General features: G+C 38.9%; 1 protein-coding gene and 1 pseudogene across 1 annotated transcript in view; both read right to left on the reverse strand.

Annotated features, from left to right (window-relative positions):
• Positions 1 to 2077: 2077 nt before the first annotated feature.
• On the reverse strand, positions 2078 to 2874 carry LOC102863868 (annotated as a pseudogene).
• Positions 2875 to 7763: 4889 nt separating this feature from the next.
• NPAT (nuclear protein, ataxia-telangiectasia locus) overlaps positions 7764 to 13756 on the reverse strand; it is a 70741-nt gene continuing 64748 nt past the window's right edge. The window contains exons 16-18 of the mRNA XM_006899064.1: positions 11959 to 12019; positions 10698 to 11853; positions 7764 to 7841 (exon numbers count right to left, since the gene is read on the reverse strand). Of these exons, the coding sequence (XP_006899126.1) occupies positions 7764 to 7841; positions 10698 to 11853; positions 11959 to 12019 (1295 nt within the window). The remainder of the gene's footprint in view (positions 7842 to 10697; positions 11854 to 11958; positions 12020 to 13756) is intronic.

Raw genomic sequence — 13756 nt, forward strand, 5'->3', positions numbered from 1 at the left:
AAGGAAAGAAGATTCACATATCATATATAAAAAATAACTCAAGATGGATCAAACACCTAAATGTAAAACCTAAAACTGTACCAACAATGAAAAGGAAAGTGAAAATTTTTTTTTTATTTTTTATTTTTGTGTGCGTGTACCATCAAATCAGATCTGACTGGTACAGGAGGAGATTGTCCCTCCTTCCCTGGCAGAGCATCTGGTGGATTCGAACCGTGTGCCTCTGGGATTGTAGTTGCAGCTCCTTGCCACTAAGCCACCAGAGCTCCCCGGAAAGTGAAAATTTAAGGGCATAAATGAACTTTTTGTGTTACCAAATGCATAAACAGCAGAACGTAACTTAGATGAATGAAAATTTCTAACATACTTAGATTTATCAAAAGACTTCTCCAAAATAAGTCTACTGACTAGGGAAAGTATTTGGCAATAAGATATACAACAAAATACTGCCTAGAATTGATAGAAGACATTGAGTATCTGAATAACAAAAGATAAGTAAAAAATGCACAGAGGACACACTCCTTGATTTTGAGCCATGCAATGTTTTCTCACTCTGTTCGGACAACACAACAGGAAGCTCTGTTGCTTCCCAATCTAAGAATAGGTCTCACATGAGTACAATTAAGAATTCCCACTCTTTTCAATTTTAGTCACAATTTGTTCAGCTCCGCAGAGTCAAATACCTTTGCACAGTCAATAAAATACAAGAAATTCTTTTGAATGTCTTCTGTGTATGCTTTACTTTCAACCAGGATCTACTTGACATTGGCAATGATATCCTTAGTGCCACGGCCTCTTCTAAACCCAGCTTGTGTTTCTGGCAGTATTGTCTATGTACTACTGTTCAGTTCTTGGATAATTAATTTTTGGGAATGGAAAATATGGATCTCTTCCAGTCAGTTGACCAGGTAATCATCCTCCAGATTTCTTGGCACCTGGTGAGCATGTCCAGGGCTGCATCTGTTTGTTGAAATATGTAAATTGGTATGCCATCAATACCTGGGGATTTATTTTTTTTCCAATTTCTTCAGAGCAGCTTGAACTTCCTCCTTTATCGCCACTGATAAACATAATGTTATAAACCTAACCAACATATGTTGTTTCAGGAAATTCTTCAGTGTCAGCCAATTCTTTTTGGTATAGTAACTCTGTATTCTCCTTCCATCTTGTTTTCATTCTTCCTGGATCATTCAATATTCTCCTGTAGCATCTTTAAGTATTGCAATTCTTTTTTTTTTTTTGGAAGTTTTTTTTTGTTTTTTTTTTCTATAATTATATTTTATTAATTTTCATAAACATTTACAGAGATTTTGGGCTTCCACTCATTCATTGTTGCACTATTCTCTCTACCCTCCTCCCAGTTTGTTCTTGTCCAAATGCCACAGTGCTTGTCAAAGCCAGTTCTGATTAATCTTCTTTGTCAGTGTATCCTTTGCCATTCCCTATCACTCCTCCCTGAGAGAGACTTCACCCTGAGTCATAAGGAAAAGGGGACGGCGTATTCTCTTAGCTACTTCCTGCTGAAAAGGGACACTGTGGGTTTCAGGGAGAAGATCTTCTCTCACTACTCTAAAGGGCCCCTTTGGCAGTAGGAAACACAGACTATTATGGAGATTGATTTTGGAATTCAGATGCACTCTTATTGATTGTGCTTGGCTGTAGAGTATTGCAATTCAATGCTTAAATTTGTTCAGCTTAGTTTAAGAAATTCAAGTGACTTTGACCCTTTTCATTTTCTGACTCCAGCCCTTTGCACATTTTAATTCTTTGCTTTGTCTTCCTGGGCTGCCCTTTAAAATTTCCTGGTCAAGTCCCTGATTTCTTCCCTTTGCTCTGGATTCCCAGCATTGTAGTGCAATTTTCAGTTTCTTCTGACATCCTTCTTGGTCTTTTCCTCCTCCTGTCTTTTTTAATGACCTTTTTGCATTCTTCATGGATGATAGTCTTGATTTAGTTCATTAGGGTTCAAGACCTCAAACCTGTTCTTGAGATGGTTTTAAATTTCAGGTGGGATCGACTCAAGGTCAAATTTTGGTGCTTGTGGCTGTTTTCATCTTCTCCCCCGCCCCGAACCCCATCAGTAATTCCAATAAAAAGAAATGTACTGAGAGAAACGAAACAAGAGCTTGCTGGTCCTTCTGTCCTGTGGGGCAGCCTGCTCGCTAGCTGATGGTGAGGGTCCTGTCAGAAGCATGTCCCTTTCCACACAGTCCTGTGGCTCTCCCTGCGAAGGCAAAAGGGAGCTGTGTTCCCATTTTTTCGGGGGTTTGGGCGGAAAGGGGGTTAGGTATCCACTCAGACGAGAGGCCAAACTCCTTTTCCCCCATGCTGGGTTTACTTTGCTCTCCATCTTCCTCCTGGTGGGGTTGTGTACGACAGCATGCTGAGTGAAGCTTTGTTCCATGGCAAGCACTTTGCCACAGCCAGCGTGTTCACACAGAAATGGGCGCTTCTCCTCATGGAAAGGGAGAATGTGACTCCGAATGTTAAATATGGTGGTCTAGGTCCTTCCACAGCCTTCTTCGGGGCACGGACACATGTCCAGCACTAGGTCATGTGTCTTCATGTGCTGCTTGAGATAATCTTTGCATTAGAATGTTTTCTGGCATATTTCACACCTCATTTTCTCTTTATGGGCTTCTCACAAGTTCTAAAAGCTTTGTCCACATTTCTTCCACAAAACAACATCCCTTTCAGCATGATAGCCCTCATCCACCCTGTCATGTTTCAACCTGCTCGGTGATGCCAGGTGTTTGCTGCATCCTTCATGGTTACACATGAACATGGGCCCTGGTGGACTTTAAGTTGCTGCTTCCTAACGGCTTTCTTATAACCTTCAAAGTCATATACATACTGCCTTTTGCTGGTTTTCATGTTTGTGCTCAAAATATTCCAAGTTTTGATTGTGTTGAATTTCTGACCACAGCCACTAGCTTCATACCTAAGCGGCTTTTGTCCAGTGTGGGTTGGGGCATTGTGGCTGAGTGGACACTCCCTGATGAAGGCTTTGCCACGGCCTTCACAGTCACAAGCACATTGAGTGTTCCCCACCCCCCTGCCCCCGTGTGCTTGCACAGGTGCACGTCTGGCTTCTAGGCCTTGCAACTGGTGCTGCAATCTGGGCAAGAGCAGATGAACCTGATCAAGCAGGGCTCTCACTGGCCTCAGTGAAAGTGTGGGCCAGTTAGGGACAACATGGCCACAGTAACCGAGGCTGGCAGCTCCTTGGTGCCTACACCCAGGCCAGAGTGCAGCCATGTGTGGCAGAGGGTGTGCACTTCTGAGTCTGTGCTGTGTGTGCTCCTGTTTTAATTTTCATTAGCTTCAGCTTGAACTTGCACATGAATGGAAGGTCTGTTCCAGAGTCAGCAACTAGCCTGGTTTTTCACATTTGATATTAAGCGTCTCCAATGATTCTTTCCACAGATATAATCAATCTCATCAACAGCAGCTGAAGATTTGAGACATCAATCTACGTATCTGTATGTGCTAGAATAAACTCCTATGTATACAGTAAATAGAGCAAGATTATGAAAACTTATCTGTAACCAAAATCTTTAGAGAATGAGTTGCTGAATCTAGGAACTCAGGATATAGCTGTGGGAGACAGCACAGTGCACTGGCATAATCCAGTCCACAAGGACTATTCTACATCCTACTTGGGTGAGTAGTGACTGGAGTTTTACAGGTTTGTGAGCCGACATGTAAGGTCTCACTGGTTTCTTCTGATCTAGAGCAAAGAAGAGTAAAAAGATCCAAGGATTATTAGTGCAAAAGATTAATGCATCACGCCAATGTCAGTTTCCATGATCCAGTTTAGAAGAACTCGATGTCTGGTTACCACTGATCACTTTGAAAGGGATCAACATCAATATCCCAGATAGAAGGGAAAAAAATGTGTAACTGTAAAAAATCATTGAGACCAAGGTGACTGGTCTGTGTGATGAGCAGGTGGACACTTGAGACTATGGCCAGTGGTCGTTGTTCAAGCCTGAAGTGCAATCAGTTCGCATGAGTCAGGCCTGCAAGGTGATCAGGAACTCCGAGGAACATAACCTTCAGAACAACCAGTCATGCAATAGCAAAAGGGCAGCATTTGCCTGAGGATAAAGCTAAGAATGTGGGAAAGGATAGGAAACAAGGTTGAACGGACACAGAAAATACAGGGAAAAGGTGGGAAGAGTATTTTTTAACAGTGGGACTGCGATCAATGTCACCAAACACAATGTGTCAATTACTAAATGCAAAAAGAAATCTGCTTTGTAAATTTTAATTATATCAAAAGAAAAAAAAAGAGAACACTATCTTCTCATTTAAAATAAAAGGAAGCAAACAATGATACAATTGACTATTATTATCTCTGACATGGAAGAATTTCATTCCTAAGTATATTCAGCAGAAAATGGAAACTCATGGCCCTTGAGTTAGCTGCACCAATTCACAGATGACCCTCCCGCAGGTCTGTGGAGGCTGTAAAGTAAAGTACAGGGGCAGACACTGCCCATGTGTCTCTGGCAGAGCCTTACAGAATGTTTAATGTTTACATGGCTCTTGTGAGGCACCCCCTGTGGTTTACCAGTGCAACTGCCAACCGACTAGTAGAGCTCCCCAGAGTCAGTAGAAGAAATGATAATCTTTTTAAGGAATAGATCAAGGTAATTTTTCTGTAAAGTCTTGGGGGGTGGAGGGTGGGGAGGAGAAAAAGAAAATGTGATCATATGAAATACACAGTAACTTTTTTGATCTCCTTCCACTCTAAAATACCTCCAGAGGAAATGACTGGTAAACAGATGTGTTTTTATGAAGATGTTCATTGTGGCTTTTTAAAAATAAAGATGGGGGGGAATAAAACCCTTGCTTGAAATTATTTAAAGTGAAAAAAGAATTAGAAAGTTATACTTACAGCATGAATTCAAATGTGGTGGGAGGGAATACTAAGGATTAAAATTTCAAAACTCATTCAACTATGAGTATGAGCAAACCTTAAGACAAAAAGGATGATTAATAGTAGTCCAAAATAATAATGAATATGTAGTTTTTCATAATTAGAAAATTGTTTTAAAAGCCCACTGAAAAGGAAGCATGATAATAAATTTAAAACTAGAAATACCATTTTAAGCAGCAGAGCCTGAGCTAGCAGGATGCTACCATGAGAATGTAGATACAGACAGTAACATGCTTTTGTGATTACTCCTATCAAAGTACCAATCTTGGTATAATAGTCATGACAACCAGTCTTTTTCATGTATAACTTCGACATATTACAGCGTTCTAATAATCTCCAGAATGAAAACACTCTATAGTTATCGTTGTTATGTACGGAACCAACTCCAAGCTGACACTCAGTGTTTTCAGATGTGGTAAATTGCACAGGAGCAAGGAGACTACCCATCTTTCTCCCACTGAGCAACCTATGGCTCTGGGTTGGCAGGGCTACTCTAGAGTGTTAATATAATTCTGGGCTAAAAGAAGCAAATGTTTTATGACATATAATATTTTAAATACATTGACTATATTAATCACCAAGTAATGTTTAACTACAGACTAGATCTGTGCTTGTAGCTATAAAAAACAATCCCAAATTATTATTTGTGGTATGCCAGAACTCAGAAATGCACTTACAGGACTTTAGGCTATTAAAATAGTTTACCAAGTATACCAAAGTATAGTACACTTAAATTCTAGTCATTAGAATTTATTCACAAGAGTCCACAATTAAGATTGCATAGTGGCGTGTATTTGGGGCAGTGGGAGGGGTGCGGGGGGGACTGTATATCAAAGAAAGAATTTTTCTTTTACTTTTCAAAGAGAGGAGCGAACTGGGGTGGGGGTGGGGAGGCGAGAGGGCTGGGCAGGGAGTAAAGTGCAACAATGAATGAACTGAATTCCAGAATCTCTGTAAATGGTCACTGAAATTATTAAAAAAAAAAAATTTCTATGGTAAAATAAAGGTCATGATTTTCTTCTAAAACAAATGAAGGCTCTAAGGACAGGTTAGTTGTGAATTACATAAAGCAGAACCTGACTTACAGAATAAATGTCAAAGAAAGTGACCTTATCTTTTATGTCAATCCACAGTACTTAGCACATGTAAAGCAGACCAACAAATATTGACAGAATGGTCTGAAAAAGTGTAGCTTTTAAGCATTACATGAACTCTGGAGAGAGTAAGCAAGAACTGACTTACAAATGAATGTGACAAATTTCTAAAAGTATGGTTGAACTAGTAAAATTTCACTAACTTTTAAATTATAAAAATATTTATTTATATCTAACTGCACTACTGTTTCAAGTCAGGTTAAATAAACATTACCTCTGTGATATTTAGTTCCTTGGGAATAGACACTGCCACTTCATAAAAATTTCTTACAATATAAATTTTTGCAGTAAGGTTCACCAATTATGGAGACATGATTTCCACACTGAATACTACTGTGAGCAAGTAGGGTGAATTTATTTTTGTAGAGCTGAGGTTTAAAAAATGGCTGAAATGTAGTTTGGATGTGGGGAAAAACACCCAAAGAAATATATTTAATCAAACGGAAAGCACTTAAAAAACATACTTTAATATCCAGGCACAATTGGTTGGGTACTAGGAATTTTTGTTCTCATTTTAAGGTTTCAACCAATTCTTCAACTTTAAGTTCTGAGTGTAATATAGAGAAGGCACCTCTTTCATTCCCCTCAAGGACCCTTGAGAGTAACTCTTTACACATTTTATGGGCACAGAGACGATGCCCTATATCTAAGCACATACAGGTATTTAACACAGACAACTTTACAACAAACTAAAATATAAAACTATGGTTCCTCTTTTACATCTTATGATGGCTGTGGCTTTATAAAAGGATACCAGAGATAATCCTTCACACAAACTTTAACGTAACAATTCAAGACTTAAATTAAATGTGCATTGGTCACTACTATGGAGTCCTATGAATTAGTGCAATTCTTTAAATCTCCAGTATTTAGGAGAAAAGTATATATACACTTAAGAAATTTTAAGCACTACACAACCAAACCATTTATGGCTCAATAGTCTAACAAGTTAAAAGTTCTGGAAAATAGCTTAGAAATTATAAACAAAAGCTCAATAAGTGGTTTACAAAATTATCTCTTTAAAACAAAGAGACCAGTACAATCAGAAAGAATAGTTAAAGAGCAGTCTTTCAAGATTATAATCTTTACTGTAATGATAAGCAGGGGTAGTAAAGTACTCATTCTAAAACCAAACCATCAAACTGCTGGTATCTGCTTAGGTCTTGTACTACCAGTTGAAGTTGATTTAACTTTTATACTATTTAGTAGCTGTTTATAAACATCTTTTTGGATATTTACTGACAACAACTTATAAAGAAAAGTATTTTACCAACAGAAAAGTGAGAAATTATTCTAGATGAGTAAACCTCACAACTTGGGATCATAAGAATTCAAAATCAATATAAGAACATTAGGTTGATTTAACTTCTATTTCAACAACATTTACACAGTATTTACAATATGCAATTTCAAAGCTATACAGTTTTGCAGACTGGCTTTACTTACATTTCTGCAAACATTTCTTCCAAAATAGAAGTATTCCAAGTAAATCTATTTACAGATTAGGAAGCTGCTTCAGAAACAGCATGATTTAGATATAAAGTGAAGTTTCAGTACAATGAAAGTGCAGGTCAGCGTCCAGAATCTGTTAGTATCCCATTTCCTACACTCAGTTTAAGGGATAACAGTTTTAAACAGCTACTGTTCATGGATATTCAGAATGTTTATTCATCATAATGCAACGATAATAAAAATTTATCCACATCCATCCCGGCTGGAAAGGAACTGGGTAGCTTCTTTTTCTGTTAAAATAAAAACACAAAAGATAATAGAAACCCAAGTTAATGCAGTGAAATCAAACAACATCCAAAGGCCCTCTATTAAATCACTAGAATCTTAACAGGTTACATATACTACTAAATAGGTAAAATTTTTACCCTATTAAAATTTTAGTTCTGCAGAGAAGTAGAAACACATTTTATAAATCCAAGGTTAATGGAGAACAGTTAAACTTTGACATGTTTTGTTTGGCATTCTACACAACAGTAGTTATACATCTTTTCTGCCTTACGTCATCCTTGCAATTAAAAATATAAAAAGGAAACTCAAGATGGATCCACTGTAACAGAAATACAAAGCCCCCTTTTCCCGTTTATGGTCCTAGTGGTGCAACCTATGGGGAGTTATGCTGCTCAGCTAACGGCTGTGCCTCTCTGGGGGTTTGAATCCATCAGTGATCCAGGAGGGAACGAGTGGAGTATTTTCCCCTGTGAGTTACAGACTTAGAAACGGCAGAGAAGGTCAGCTATGCTACAGTTCTGACTCGACTGCAATGAAATGTGAGATGCACTGTATTTAGTTTGGAACTGTTGCTCCTACCAAAAAAAGTGCTGTAGATCCTACCTCTAGCTCTTACGTTTATAACTCCATTTGAGACTGCTTTCTCCTTGGCTGTATCAAGGAGGCAGCATTACCCAACAAGGTGTTTCTTTAATCAATCTCTTTTTGACATATAAAAGAACAGATTAAATGAGCAAGTAGAGCAAAGATACATTCATGACTGCCAAAGAGCCTAAAAGCTGAAGAGAGACATGGACTTTCCTAGAGTGGACAGAACAAAAGGGCTTTTGCCTAGAACTCATGTCCTAAATTCAGATTATTAGGGTCCTAACCTGTGAAAAATCAAAGAGCTAAACAGAAAATTTCAAAACGCAGCTTGGGACGACAAAGCAAGATACTAAAAAATGTGCAGAGAGCTAGAGTCAGAAAATCAAAAGGGCCGAACTTGCTCAGCGTTTTTTAAGCTGAAGGAGTTGAAAAACAAATTCAAGCCATGGGTGGCAACACTTAAGGATACGTTGGGTAGAGTGTTAAACGACCCAAGAAGCATTAAAAGAAGATGGAAGGAGTACAGAGTCACTGCAATAGAAGGAATTGGCTGACACAGAAGAATATCATGAAATAACATATTAGCAAGAGCCTGGTGATAGAGGACGTTTAAGTTGCTCTGAAGGAACTGGCAAAAAACAAGGCTCCAGGAGTTGATGGCATACCAACTGACATATTTCAAGAAATAGACAGTGCCCTGGATGTGCTCATTAAGTTGTGCCAAGAAATCTGGAGGGCAGCCAGCTGGCCCACTGACTGGAAAAGACTGTATTTGTTAAAGGTGACGTAACAGAGTGCGGAAATTATTGAACAATATCATTAATAATAATGCAAGATTCTGCTGAAAATTATCCAAAAATGATTGGAGCAATATGTCAACAGAGAACTGCCAGATGTGCAGGCTGGATTTAGAAGAGGTCGTGGTACTAGGGATATTATAGCTAATGTTAGATGGATCTTGGCAGAAAGCAGAGAATACCAGAAGAATGTCTATCTGTGCTTCACTGACTATGCAAAGGCTTTTTGACTGTGTGGATCACAACAAGCTTTGGCTGACTCTGAGAAGAATGGGAATCCCAGAACATTTGGTTATGCTGAAACCTATACCTGGACCAAGAAGCAGTTGTCAGAACAGAGCAAGGAGACACTACATGGTTCAAAAAGAAGGAGGGGGTCCATCAGGGATGTATTCTGTCTCCATACCTTTTCAATCTGTATGCAGAACAGATCATCCAAAATGCTGAGCTGTATGAGGAGGAATGTGGCATCAGGATTGGTGGAAGAATCATCAACAACCTGCATTATGCAGATGACACAACCCTGCTTGCTGAAACTGAGGAGGACCTGAAGCGCTTGCTGCAGACAGTCAAGGACTGCAGCCTCCTATATGGACTGAAGCTCAACATCAAGAAAACAAATGTTCTCAAAACTGAACCAATTGGCAGCATCAGTATGGATGGTGAAGAGACTGAGATAGTTAACAGTTTTAGTTTGTTTGGCTCCACAGTCAACATTCTTGGTACCAGTAGCCAGGAATTCAAGAGACAAATTGCACTGAAAAAGTCAGCTGTCAGGGACCTCTCAACAGTACTGAAGAGCAATGACGTTAGGCTGGAGACTAAGGTGCGCCTGATCCTGGCTACAGTCTTTGTAATTACATGCTATGCATTGGAGAGTTAGACACTGACCAGTGACTAGAGATGATAGAGAATTGATGCCTTTGAGCTGTGGTGCTGGAGAAGAGTGTTGACTATACCATGAACTGCTAGAAGAACAAACAGGTTTGTCCTGGAGAAGGTGAAGCCAGAATGCTCCTTGGAGTCAAGGATTCTGAAGCTTCGTCTGACATAAGTTGGGCATGTTGCAAAGAGGGACTGGTCTCTGGAGCAGGAGATCATGTTTGGGAGAGTGGAGGGATGGTGCAGGAGAGGAAGATCCTTGATGAGATGGATTGATTCTGTGATTGGGGTGGTGGGAGTGCGGGTGTCAGAGACGGTGAGGTTGGCATAGGATAGAGCAGGGTTGCTATGAGTCACAAGCAACTCGACGGCACAGAAGAACCCAGAAAAAAAAGATACAAAGGAAGAAATTTACAAAAACAAATGCTTTCACAGTTGTTTTGAAACTGCTGTTTTTTCCAAATCACTTCTGAGTACCACACTGGCTGAGAAACACAACTATAAAATGTATTCTGCTAACTGTGTAAAGTGCTGAGCTCTTTAGTACGGTTAATAAGGATGGGATTGCAAGATTCAAACTTTGACCCTTACCTTAATTTTCTTCTTTTTCATCGGTATGGATGAATTTCCAAGATTTTTGTTAGAGGTACGGGAATTTCGCTCACGGTCATCTAACTCCTCGATTTTCCGCTTTTTGGTGGTGCTCCTTGAAGATCGAAATTGCTGTGTGTTATCTTTCAGAGGAGTCGCTGAAGCTGTCCTAGAGATAGCTGCTCTGGAAAGAATCATTAACGTGTGCGCAGCCATGTTGACACTGTTCTCACTTCCTGTTTCACTGGCAGGGCTACAAGCAGGCAGGTCCGGGGTGGCAGGAGGGACCATTGCTTTGGGTGCGCTACTCTCTTCACCTAAACGCCTACTAGAGGGGACCTTGATACCATCTGTTGACTCTTCTTTATGTTTCTCCCCTATTCCTGAGCCAGGGGTCCGAGGTATAGGTAATTCACCACTATCGGCAAGTCTATTTACTGGACTGTGCCTCTGAACATCTTGTAACACTTCTGAGGTGTGTTTGCTTAGCGGGTTAAGCAAACAACTGGGAGATTTGGTTTGTTCTTGTTTTACATCCTTCACAGCTGTACCTACTGAAATGATATTTTTACTGTTTGAGGATGTGCCTTGCTTTCTGGTCTGTTCTTGCAATGAAGCTACAGTTTTCTCATTCCGTAAACTCCCATTTTGCTGTCCATTAGACAATTTTGTAGTTTCTGGATTTTTTTGCTTCTCCATATCCCTGCACAATTCATTCTCCTTATTAGCTGTTGCTTTATGAAAAGTCTCAAGTACAATTTCTGTTGGCAAAGCTTTTTTTTCTTGCTGAGTTTCTCTTATGGTAGTATGCCGGCTAGTGGCAGTTTCTGATTTTGATAAGATCTTAGGCACAGGAAGTTTCTCTCTTTCTTTTTTGATGGCATTATTCGAAGGGGATTTTATGGGAGGGGACACAATGGGAGAGTCAAGATGAGGAACAGAAATTTCACTCTTCTCTTTGTTTTGTGACACCATCTTAGGGTTTGGGCCCTGTGTATTTGCCACAGCAGAAGTAGTATTATCAAAACAGAGCACCCTTCTGTGGCTTTCCAATGGTTTACTTGTTGGAACTGTATTCTCTCCTGAGAAGGGAGCTGTAATTTCATCCAATTTTCTTCCAACATCTGTTGTGATATTCTTGTCAGAAACTTCAGTTCTATCAAATGAAAACAAAACTCAATTATTAGCAGCAATACAATCTTTTATGTCTTGAATGCAAGGATTCAAAGAATGTATGATTAGATTCTACAGTTATGCTCACCTTTGTGCATGAATTCCAACTGACTGATTTGAATGCTCTACTGAATTTGTTACCTGTTTTCCTGAAATTATAAATGAAATACTTAGAAAAGAACAAATGAAGTATCAACATACTAGCCTTTAAAAATCAGCTTTTTATAATTATTTTTTGCAGACAACAGAACTCTGTACATAGAACATTCCTGAGAATCCTAAGTCATTAGAATTAAGAAATTAATTCAGTAACGTGGTCAAGTACAACATCACTACACAAAATTCAGATTTCCATGTTTCAGAAATGATCAAATGGAAAAGGAAATTAAAGAATTATTATGATTTACAATAGCATCGAAAATAATAAAGCTCCTAGGAATAAATGTTTAGATACAAAACCTATTTTTTAAACAATTAAAGATGAACTAAGTAAATAGAAGGACATTCTGAGTTTGGGAACTAGCAAACTCAGCACAGTTGTAAATACCATTCCCAATGCAATCTGTAAAATCAATGCCTCCTCCCTAACTCCTGGAGCCTTCTTAAAAGATATAGAGCCACATTTACATCAGAAGGTAAGTGACCCTGACTGAATAGCTAACACAAATTTGAAGAGAAACAAAAGCAGTATAATTACAAGTTCTGATTTCAAAACACACTGTAAAGTCACAGTAATTAAAATAACCTCATGCTGGTATAGTAATAGACATATACCAATGAACAGAATTCAGAGTCCAGAAATTAAACTAACAATGGTCAACTGATTTTTAACATGGGTCCTAAGTCTATTTAATTGGGAAAGAAGATGCTCTTTAATAAATGGCGCTGGGAAAAAGATTTCCACATGCAGAAGAATAATCAGAATCCAAATGTAACAATATACAAAAAATCCAATTCAAAATGGACCAGGGACCTAAACCAAACCCACAAAATACTTAGAAGAAAATGTAAGAGTATGTTTTTTAAAAATGGATTATTAGCTATGATAACAAAAGCATAAACAGCCAGACAAAATAGAGAAAGGACTATCAGAAATTAAGAACTTCTTTGGAAAGGACCGTATTTACAAAAGTGAAAAAGACCACAACAAGATAAAGGTAAATAATCCAATTGAAAAATGGGCACAGGGTATGAACAGATACTTCACCCAAGATGACATTCAGATGGCCAACAAAGACATGAAGAAATGTTCAAAATCTCTAGCTCTAAGAGAGATGCAAATCAAAACAACTATGAGATGTCATCTTAAGAATAGCAAAATTTAAAGGGAGCTCTGGTGGCCTAGTGGCAAGACGCTGCACTGCAATCCCAGAGGTATGCAGTTCAAATCCACCAGATGCTCTGCTGGAGAAGGAGGGGGCAATCGCCTCCTGTACCAGTTAGATCTGATTTGACGGTACACGTAAAAATACAGTAATAATAATAAAAAAGAATAGCAAAATTTTACAGAACAGCAAGCAACAAATGTTGGCAAGGTAGTGGAGAAACTGGAACCCTTATTCCCTGTTGGTGGGAGTGTAAAATGGTGCAACCACTGTGGAAAGTGGTGTGGTGCTTTCTCAAAGTTGCAAATAGAGATAGATACCATTTGACCCAGCAATTCCACTACTGGGACTATATCCTAAGGAGACCGTAACTGACATTCAAGCAGATATATGCACATCCATGTTTATTGCGGCTTTGTTCACAGTAGCAAGGAGTTGGAAACAACTTAAGTGGCCATGAACAAAGGAATGGATAGAGAAGCTGTGGTATATTCACACAATGGAATACTACACTGCATTGAAAAACAAAGAACTCATGCAATATTATTCAAAATGGGTGAC

The sequence above is a fragment of the Elephantulus edwardii genome, unplaced genomic scaffold (genome assembly GCF_000299155.1).
Source record: "Elephantulus edwardii isolate Elephantulus edwardi_28Jun2011 unplaced genomic scaffold, EleEdw1.0 scaffold00245, whole genome shotgun sequence".
Classification (NCBI taxonomy): domain Eukaryota; kingdom Metazoa; phylum Chordata; class Mammalia; order Macroscelidea; family Macroscelididae; genus Elephantulus; species Elephantulus edwardii.